This window comes from Rosa chinensis, chromosome 6 (assembly GCF_002994745.2).
Source record: "Rosa chinensis cultivar Old Blush chromosome 6, RchiOBHm-V2, whole genome shotgun sequence".
NCBI lineage: Eukaryota > Viridiplantae > Streptophyta > Magnoliopsida > Rosales > Rosaceae > Rosa > Rosa chinensis.
In genome coordinates this window covers 16,017,946-16,028,570 of record NC_037093.1, presented here as the reverse complement: position 1 = coordinate 16,028,570, position 10,625 = coordinate 16,017,946, and the positions used below count along the sequence as shown (strand labels likewise).

The 10,625-nt window shown below is 42.1% G+C and overlaps 1 protein-coding gene and 1 long non-coding RNA gene across 2 annotated transcripts; both read right to left on the bottom strand.

Moving 5' to 3' along the window:
• Positions 1-4,968: 4,968 nt before the first annotated feature.
• Positions 4,969-6,293, bottom strand: LOC112171935. Its single transcript, XR_002925185.2, has 2 exons — positions 6,098-6,293; positions 4,969-5,198 (listed from the first exon to the last, which is right to left on the bottom strand). It is a non-coding gene; the product is annotated as an uncharacterized LOC112171935 (long non-coding RNA).
• Positions 6,294-8,988: 2,695 nt separating this feature from the next.
• On the bottom strand, positions 8,989-10,424 carry LOC112171897 (cold-regulated 413 plasma membrane protein 1). Its single transcript, XM_024309028.2, has 4 exons — positions 10,159-10,424; positions 9,761-9,868; positions 9,576-9,646; positions 8,989-9,380 (listed from the first exon to the last, which is right to left on the bottom strand). Exons 1-4 carry the CDS (start codon positions 10,329-10,331, stop codon positions 9,127-9,129), a joined length of 606 nt encoding a protein of 201 aa, XP_024164796.1. The 5' UTR covers positions 10,332-10,424; the 3' UTR covers positions 8,989-9,126.
• Positions 10,425-10,625: the final 201 nt, after the last annotated feature.

Sequence of the window (10,625 nt, the reverse complement as noted above, 5' to 3'; positions counted from 1 at the left end):
ATGGTTCTGGTTCTCGGCTCTGGTTCTCGATCCTCTTTCAGCAGCCACGACTCTTTCTTGGTTTGGGTCTTGATGGTGGACAGGATAAGGTTGTTTTGAGGGATCTTCTTCCCTGGGTTGTTGGTTTTCATATGATTTGTGTCATGGGTTTTGATTGGCATCGGTTATTCAACATGGAACTACTTGGTGTACTGCTTCTGGCGACACATCAGCGATTCTACATGGTCGGCGGCGTGAGGTGGTCTGCAGTAGCTAGGTTTTCAGTTATGGATTAGACTTGTTCTTTGGGCCTATGTATTAGTTTTTTTTACAAGAGTCAATTTCCTTATACTGGCTTTCTGAACCCAGTTGAAAATTAAGTTTCCTTTTCGTTATTGTCTGTTTAGGCTTGTCCATCGGACTTACTAGTTGGTTCTATTTTCAGCCTTTTTGGCTAGTTTGGGACAACTTAATTGATCCCCATTTCCTAAAAAAAAAAAAAAAAGATTTCAAAGGCCACTGCCTTATGATGCAGAACAGATGGCAGTCCAATTTGAAGAACAATTAGATCGTGCTAAAGGTGGAAAACGAAAAGTGACTAGTAGACGTGAAATGGGCTTCCAGAGTCCGATTGGGACGCACTTTACCTTTCCGGAAAGGGAATCGCGCCAGAAATCAAACTCGTCGCTATGCCACGACCTGTGACCTTTTTCGGGCTTTCGGGGTCGTTTAGGGCCTCAAAATTGCATTTTTCTATTTTCTGACGTTTTGGTTTTTCTAGTTGTTTTCGGATTGTTTTCGTTTTTACCCATGGGCTTTAGGGTTTCAATGTTAGTCGCCCTAGGGTTTATTTTCTTATAAATAAGCCACCTAAAAGCTGCAGGAGGTATCTTATCATCTTTTATCAATACAATTGAGATTATTCTCTTTTATCTCTGGTGGACTCCAGAAACTTTTTGCTTAGGTTTATTGCTGGTAAACCTAGTTATCAATCCGTCTGCGTCAGGTGGTATCAGAGCAGGTCTTCCCTGTCTCTCCTATTTACCTTGGTAGCAATGGGTGAAGTTACAAAATCAGATATCGAAGCTTTCACGGCAGCGTTTACCGCTGCCATCAACACCATGAACAATCGGATGGAGCAGCAGGTTGGAGAAATTCGTGGTTGTTGGGAGAGAGAAACAACCACAACAACAACAACAACGATCGGAATAGAGGCAGGGAAGGAGCCCAGCGAGTTAGGGCTCCACGTAGAGATGTTGTTGTGCATACTTCAGAATCTGAGTCTGAAGAAGAGATCGTGCAAGATGAACCTCAAGGACAAGCTGATCAAGATTACAAAGTCAAGGCCGAAATTCCTTTCTTTTCGGGCAACTTGGGTGTAGAAGATTATCTAGACTGGCAGCTTCAGGTGGACAGGTTCTTTGAGATTATGGAAGTTCCTGAACACAAGCAGGTTAAGCATGTTGCATGGAGATTGAAGAGTACTGCTGCAGTTTGGTGGGATAAAGTGCAGAACACTCGAAAGAAGCAGAGGAAGCAGGGTGTAAAAACATGGCGAAGAATGAAGCAGTTGATGATGGAGAGGTTCTTACCGGACGATTATGAGCAGATTTTGTATAGATTGTATATTGAATGTGTCCAGGGAACCAGGACAGTGGCTGATTACACCGCTGAGTTCTTACGCTACTCAGAGCATAACGAATTAGGAGAAACTGAGGGGCAGAAGGTGGCTCGATATGTCAATGGGCTTAAGCCTTCCATTCAGGAGAAAATCGGGTTGCAAACTGTTCATACTATGGCAGAAGCTTCAAACCTAGCATTGAAGGCAGAGTTGTTAGAGAAGCCTTCACGAGCTTCTTCTTTCCAGAGATATAACTACCAAAGGAGCACATATTTAGCAAACGCCTCAACTGACAAAGGTAAACCCACACTGCAGAAGACAGAACTGCAGAAGACAGAAGGTGTTTTTAGGGCTTCCAATCCTCCTTTTAAAGGGGCTGGCAGTTCCAGTGGTGCTCAAAACAGGGCCCCGAACCAGAGGTTTAATAATCCCTATGCTAGGCCTACAACAGAAGTTTGTTATCGATGCAACAAACCTGGTCATAGATCTAATGTATGCCCTGAGAGGAGAGCCGCCCTTATAGACGATTATGATGAGGAAGAAGAAGAAGTTGGAAGAGATGGCGACTATGATGGGGCTGAGTTTGCAGAGGAGGAATCTCCTGAGAAGGTTAATATTGTGTTGCAGCGGGTTCTACTATGTCCTAAAGAAGAGGGGCAGCGGCGCAATATTTTCAGGTCACTTTGTTCCATTAATAACAAAGTGTGCAATTTAATTGTGGATAATGGAAGCTGCGAAAATTTTGTAGCCAAGAAACTGGTGGAGTATTTGCAGTTACCTACGCAGCCTCATGAGACACCTTATTCCCTCGGGTGGGTCAAGAAGGGTCCACAAGTTCGAGTTGTGGAGTCCTGCAAGGTACCAGTATCCATTGGTAAGCATTATAAAGATGAGGTTTTGTGTGACATTATTGATATGGATGCTTGTCATATTTTGTTTGGACGACCTTGGCAATATGATGTGGATGTGACTTATAAAGGCAGGGACAATGTGATGTTGTTTGTGTGGAATAACCATAAAATTGCTATGGCTCCTGTTTGTCAATTTGAGAAATCTGGTGTGAAGAAAGGGGAGAGTTTCCTGACCTTGTCTAGCAGTGAACTTGAGATGGAGAGAGCCTTTAAAGAATCTGAGGTTTTCTGTCCAGTGGTGATAAAGGGGTTGTTGTCTGCAGAAAAGGAAGAAGTGGTGATCCCCAAGGAAGTGCAGGACATGTTGGGGGAATTTGAGGAGCTGATCTCGGATGAGTTGCCCAACGAACTGCCACCTATGAGAGACATTCAACATCAGATTGATTTGGTGCCTGGAGCTAGCTTGCCCAATCTGCCACATTACCGCATGAGTCCCAAGGAGAATGAGATTTTGAGAGAGCAGATTGAAGACTTGTTGAAAAAAGGGTTCATTCGAGAGAGTATGAGTCCTTGTGCAGTTCCAGTCCTCCTTGTTCCTAAGAAGGGCAATCAATGGCGGATGTGTGTTGATAGCAGGGCCATTAATAAGATAACTGTGAAGTAAAGGTTCCCTATTCCTCGTTTGGAAGACATGCTTGAGGAGCTAGAGGGTTCCAAAGTGTTTATCAAGATAGACCTTCGAAGTGGATATCACCAGATTCGAATCAAGCCAGGAGATGAATGGAAGACAGCTTTTAAGAGCAAGGATGGCTTGTACGAGTGGATGGTTATGCCATTCGGATTATCTAATGCACCCAGCACTTTTATGAGGCTTATGAACCAGGTTCTTCGCCCTTTTATAGGTTCCTTTGTAGTAGTGTATTTTGATGATATACTGATATATAGCAGGACCAAAGAAGAACATCTGGTGCACTTGAAGCAGGTTTTGGGAGCTTTACAAGAGAATAAACTGTACATCAACCTAAAAAAATGTACATTCTGCACCAGCAAGCTATTATTTCTGGGATTTGTGGTTGGAGAAGAAGGTATTCAGGTTGATGAAGAGAAGGTACGAGCTATAAGAGAATGGCCAGCTCCAAAAACAGCTTCGGAGGTGCGGAGCTTTCATGGCTTAGCTACCTTCTACAGGAGGTTTGTGAAGAACTTCAGTACCATTACTGCTCCTATTACTGAATGCTTGAAGAAAGGTAAATTCCAGTGGGGAGAAGAACAAGAGAAGAGTTTTGCCTTGATTAAAGAGAAGGTTTGTACTGCACCAGTTCTCGCTCTTCCTAATTTTGATAAGGTTTTTGAGGTTGAATGTGATGCTAGTGGTGTGGGAGTAGGAGCTGTATTGTCACAAGAGAAGAAACCAGTAGCATTCTTTAGTGAAAAGCTGAGTGAAGCTCGCCAGAAGTGGAGTACTTATGATCAAGAATTTTATGCAGTGTTCCGAGCATTGAGGCAATGGGAGCACTACCTGATTCAAAGAGAATTTGTACTGTTCACGGATCATCAAGCTTTGAAGTACCTTAATAGTCAGAAAACTGTGAATAAGATGCATGCAAGGTGGGTGAGTTTTCTGCAGAAATTTCCTTTTGTGATTCAACATAAATCTGGTACTCTTAATAGGGTGGCAGATGCTTTGAGTAGGAGGGCTTCCTTACTGGTCACCTTAGCTCAGGAGATTGTGGGGTTTGAGCTCTTGAAGGAGTTGTATGAGGAAGATACTGATTTTAAGGAGATCTGGACCAAGTGCAGTAGCAATAATGCAGTTGCAGATTTTTATGTGAATGAAGGATATTTATTCAAAGGCAATCGTCTTTGTATCCCTAGTTCTTCATTGCGAGAAAAACTGATTAGAGATCTGCATGGAGGGGGATTGAGTGGACACTTGGGCCGAGACAAAACTATTGCTAGCCTTGAGGAGAGGTATTTCTGGCCACAGTTGAAAAAGGATGCAGGAACTATCGTGAGGAAGTGCTACACCTGCCAGGTTTCTAGTCCCAAAACACAGGACTTTATCTTCCTTTACCTGTTCCTAATGATATTTGGCAGGATCTTGCTATGGATTTTGTGCTGGGATTACCCCGTACACAAAGAGGTGTGGATTCTGTGTTTGTGGTAGTTGACAGGTTCTCTAAGATGGCGCACTTTATAGCTTGTAAGAAAACTGCTGACGCATCCAATATAGCCAAACTATTTTTCAGGGAGGTGGTTCGTTTGCATGGAGTGCCCAAGTCCATCACCTCTGATAGAGACACGAAATTCCTTAGTCACTTTTGGCTTACGTTGTGGAGAATGTTTGGAACAACCTTGAACCGTAGCAGCACAGCTCATCCTCAAACTGATGGACAGACAGAGGTTACTAACAGAACTTTGGGCAACATGGTTCGGAGTGTTTGTGGAGATAGGCCCAAACTGTCACGCCCCGAATTTTGAATAAACAATTCAAATCCGAAACATGAATAATAACTATTACAAATAAACATCCTAAATTTTTTTCTCAAAACAACCACACTTCACACCTCTCAATAATACAATAAACCAATTTCTCCAGTTAATTATTACAGCACACTCTCATCAAATCAAATTGTAAGGCTCAATTGAGCTTAACTCACCTCACTATTACAATCACTGTAAAACTATAACAATTACTCTAACCCGCACGATCACGCCCTGATTCTCCTAACCTGCAGGATTACCCGCTACAAAATTTGAATAGTGTACCGGGATTGCAACAACACCAAACCCGGTAAGCTTTTGACAGCTCGTGAGTAAATAAGAAGGAAATGTTGATTTTAAATCATATTTCTTTTAACTCAAGTAAACAACCAACAATCTCAACATCTGTAAGGAAACATCAAACCAAACACGGAAAATCCACAACGAATACATTTCCACAATCCTCTAATCCACAATATCACTACTTTGGTCCATCCCAACTGTTTGGATCCAACTATATCTCGGTTATTATTTAACCGGCGGTCTTCGGACTTTTCCCTGTCCTCAGAGCACTACATCTCGGTTATTATTTAACCGGCGGTCTTCGGACTTTTCCCCTGTCCTCAGAGCACTACATCTCGGTTATTATCTAACCGGCGGTCTTCGGACTCCCAGTCCTCAGAGCACTACATCTCGGTTATTATCTAACCGGCGGTCTTCAGACTCCCAGTCCTCAGAGCACTACAATTCTACCCTCTAATCAACTCAGAAGGTCAACATGATTATCACACACATTTATCGGTTAACATCATCATAAACAATCATGGTAATTTCCAATACAATATCATATCTCAACCAAATTATCATAATTCCACACCCACCTCAATGTCACACCATCCCATATATATATCCACGTAAATATATATATACGTAATCATCCGCACAGGGATAATCACTAATACCAACTATAAATCAAACAAGAAAATCAGGAAATTCATTTTGTATAATTAAAACATTTTACTTACCTATGGACCGTAGTTGATCAAGTCCATATGATTAAAAACAAATATTTATTCCATAAATATTTTTCACACAATTACGACAAAATAAATTAATTTAAAAGTGCTCGGTTCGTAATATGAACCACGTGAGGTTTACTCACCTTTAATCCAGCTGCGTCTTCTTAACAGCTCAAACAACGATTCACAATCGTCCACCAACTCAAACCGTCAATCACCTAATCAGATACGATCTTAACTTAGCAAATCATTCATAAACCACACAAATACTACAATCCAATGGTCGGATTCTAAAATAAAGACGATCCAACGGTCGGATTCGAAAATAAAGATGATCCAACGGTCGGATCCGAAAATAAAGGTGATCTAACGGTCGGATCGAAATTATATGATGATCCAACGGTCGGATCCTCACGGATCGCCCTTAGGATCATCCTCCAAGAATATCACGAAGATCCAACGGTCGGATCTTCCTGAATCGTCCTTATAAACATCTCCACAAAATTTCATGAAAATCCGACGGTCGGATTCTCACGAATAGCCTTCCGAATCACTAAATCACAATTATACGAAGATCCAACGGTCGGATCTTCGCCCGTGACCTCACAAAGTCACCGGGACAGTCATACGATCAACATATTAAAATTTCAAGTAAAACCGATGGTCTGATCTTCACAGATCGAAAACCGAAGATAAACGTAAAAACGTAAATCCACTATTTATCAACTTTTTCTAAAATAACCTTGTAATATATCAAAACGCTCGTATGGATGCATAGATGAATAAACTGATAACAGAACACAAAAATAAGGCCGGACGCGCCGCCACGCGCCGCCACAAGCGGCGGTCAACGCCGGGTCAACCACCTCCGATGGCAAAGTGACCAACTAAAAACTTCTTCAGAATAAAAGGGTGATCAACTTTCATACCTGGAGCTAAGCGAGATTTGGTCTAGATCGTCTTAGATCAAGCTTTGAAGTTTGGATTAATCTGGTGCGTCGATCACGTTTCTAGATCAAATCAGAGCCGTCAATCTTCAACGCTTGATCTTTTGCCCTACACTTCAAATCGTGATGTAAGGAGGATATGAGGATGATCAGTGGGAGGAGTAGATCACCAAAATGGGAACGATCGGCCCATGAATCGCCGGAAAAGTCATTTTCCGGCCGGGTCCGATTCCTTCGTCTGGGCTCCTTCGATCCAGCTATCTGGGCCGCGGCGGGACAAGGAGACACCGGAGGTCGTCTGGGCGTGGAGCGGCGATCATGGTGGTGTCCGGGTCCGAGGCCGGAGGACGCCGGAGGAAGGAGAAAAGTCCGGGTCGGGTCGGCGGGTCTGCAGGCGGGGGGGTTTCGAGCGAGACAGAGAGAGAACCGGGGGAGGGACTGTTCAGCAATATGGATTTTTTTTCGTCCTTATGAAAAAAATCAGAAATTTCCTCTATTTATAGAAAATTCCCATTTTTCAAATATTCATAACTTATTCATACGAACTCCGACTATTGCGTTCCACATATGCACGCGATCGTATGGACGAGCTCTACAACTTTCATGAAGGAAATTTTCCCAAATTCGGTACGTATAAAAAGTCACTTTTTTTTAGACCCCCTAAATCACATACGTTTTCGAAATAAAATCGATCGAACTAATTTCACAATTCTTCTAAGCTTCGTACTTTCGCCCATGGCCACGAAATCATTTCCAAAATGTCATCGGAAAATAATATGAATTTTCGGGGTATTACACAAACAATGGGATTATGCTTTGCCACAGGTGGAGTTTGCTTATAACAATGCGGTGCATAGTGCAACAGGGAAGTCCCCATTCTCCTTAGTTTATACTGCTATTCCTCGACATGTGGTGGATTTGGTAAAGCTTCCTAAAGTTCCTGGTGTTAGTGTTGCTGCTGAAAGCATGGCCAAGGATGTGCAGTTTGTGAGAGAATCAGTTAAGGCCAAATTAGAACAAACTAATGCAAAGTATAAAGCTGCAGCTGACAAGCATCAGCGAGTTAAAGTGTTCCAGGAAGGTAATGACGTGATGGTGTTTCTGAGGAAGGAGCGATTTCCTGTTGGTACCTATAACAAGTTGAAGCCCAGAAAATATGGCCCTTTTAAGGTGGTGAAGAAGATCAATGATAATGCTTATGTTGTTGCACTTCCAGATTCAATGGGCATTTCTAACACTTTCAATGTGGCTGATCTACATGAGTTCCGTGAAGATGAGGCTCTTTATCCTGAAGAGAACTCGGGGTCGAGTTCTTCGGAGGTGGAGGAGACTGATGCAGAACAGATGGCAGTCCAATTTGAAGAACAATTGGATTGTGCCAAAGGTGGAAAACGAAAAGTGACTAGTAGACGTGAAATGGGCTTCCAGAGTCCGATTGGGACGCACTTTACCTTTCCGGAAAGGGAATCGCGCCAGAAATCAAACTCGTCGCTATGCCACGACCTGTGACCTTTTTCGGGCTTCCGGGGTCGTTTAGGGCCTCAAAATTGCATTTTTCTATTTTCTGACGTTTTGGTTTTTCTAGTTGTTTTCGGATTGTTTTCGTTTTTACCCATGGGCTTTAGGGTTTCAATGTTAGTCGCCCTAGGGTTTATTTTCTTATAAATAAGCCGCCTAAAGGCTGCAGGAGGTATCTTATCATCTTTTATCAATACAATTGAGATTATTTTTTTTTATCTCTGGTTTTCTGACGTTTTGGTTTTTCTAGTTGTTTTCGGATTGTTTTCGTTTTTACCCATGGGCTTTAGGGTTTCAATGTTAGTCGCCCTAGGGTTTATTTTCTTATAAATAAGCCGCCTAAAGGCTGCAGGAGGTATCTTATCATCTTTTATCAATACAATTGAGATTATTCTCTTTTATCTCTGGTGGACTCCAGAAACTTTTTGCTTAGATTTATTGCTGGTAAACCTAGTTATCAATCCGTCTGCGTCACCTTATCGCTGACAATAGGTAATGAAACGAGGTCCTTCAAGAATCCTTTGGGCCACATATTGTGCTTCTTCACCATGAAAAAAGATGTAGTCTTGCACCGGGTTTTGCTCAGAGGGTAATACATATATGAAAAGAATAGAACAACTTTAATTTAGGGTCCAAACAAATTGAAGGTAAAAATATAAAACATCACAAAATCTACAACCCCGAAAAGAATATCAGGGTGCAGGGAACTATAGGATGTCAAGGACCAACGCCCAAACAGGGTAGATGAACAGACAAATTATGCCGACAGTGTTTGATACGCCACGGGGTTGTGTGAAAGCTTTTCTGAATCCACCCGATGCCCGGATGTGTTCTTGCAGCAAGTAAGCTGCAATGACGAGACATATTGCAACGCCGATCCAGTCATCCCTCACAGTGGTTGCAATTAAACTCGGAGCCACAACCATTAGAAGAATCAGCGCAGCCGGCAATTCAGCCCATTCTGAAGTTTCCATCATAATTATTACCAAAGACAGTAAAGAGAATCCTATTAGAACCATGCTAGTTTTATTTTGTGCAGGTATAACTCATAGATGCAAGCAACAATATGGATCAACTAGCCATTTTAACACAAACTGCTTCTTCTGCAGTAGATCAAACCATAAAAGAACATAACTCCATAGTATAAACACTTTACCTGGGAATCGTTTAGGGAAAAAGAGTCGCAAGATAACCGCAACGAAGGCAATCCAGCTTCCAATTTCTCCCCTGCATAATTAAACAATTATAGCTTTTCAAAAGAATGGACATGAAAGACAATACATAGGAATCATGATAGGATATCTATACAATAGAGCAGCTACACTCGGTGGTGAAAATCACCTGAAGATAGAGAAAATCAGTGACGGAAGGCTAAAGAATATGTACGGGATTAACAGCCCTGTGAGGATGTTTGTTTTCCAGTTTGTCCGATCCAAGACCAACAGATAACTACAGCAAAAACCAAGAATGAACAGGTTAAACACGTTCTCAGATCAGAAGTGAAAATCAAAATATCATAAGAGTACATAGCAAGTTCAGGAATCAATACCCAAATTGAAAATAGGAAGGTGAAACAAAATCAAAGAAAACTAGAATAGAAATCAATCTCAGCTAGACAAGAGACACATAATAGATCAAAAATGATCACTACCCGGAAACATACATTATTCATGAACCACGACACAGAACCCACGAACTGGATTCGTAGAAATATAATGAAGCAGTGTAGAGTGACATACATTGCAGCAAAAGAAGCGATCCATTCAAGAAAAGTGGTACCAAAGCCTAAGCTTCCGAGGTGGACGGCATGAGTTGCAAGCTTCTTAGCAGCGGCAGCAAGGTCTTTGAAATCGGCATTGATCAAATCGCCGGAAACCGAGTCAGTCTTCATTCTCAAGTAGCCCTTCCCCATCGGGATCTCCAACTTTCTTTCTACGTCTGTTTCCGACCGAAACACAGAGAGAGAGAAGCGAAAGATGACTCGAGAAACACCCGAGTCTGTTTCAGATGATCTTATAAAGGAAAGCGAATCTAGTGAGCTGTACTGTTGAGTGTGAGGCGCCACGTGTCAGTGTGGACTCTCACCAATAATTTTTGGCCGGTGATCAATTGCCACAGCTGTGTTGGTGATGTCGACTGAGTTATTACTTTATTTTCCATTACAGAAGAAGAAATAATTTTGTGTAAGACTACCATGTCACGTAAG

What these genes read in the sequence shown, in the direction of transcription:
- LOC112171897 (XM_024309028.2), bottom strand. Translation starts at nt 10,331, where the DNA reads ATGGGGAAGGGCTACTTGAGAATGAAGACTGACTCGGTTTCCGGCGAT. An exon ending in ATCGCTTCTTTTGCTGCAAT is followed by an intron (nt 9,869 to 10,158) that starts GTATGTCACTCT and finishes TTTTTGCTGTAG; the next exon opens with TTATCTGTTGGTCTTGGATC. An exon ending in TTTCCCTAAACGATTCCCAG is followed by an intron (nt 9,381 to 9,575) that starts GTAAAGTGTTTA and finishes TGGAAACTTCAG; the next exon opens with AATGGGCTGAATTGCCGGCT.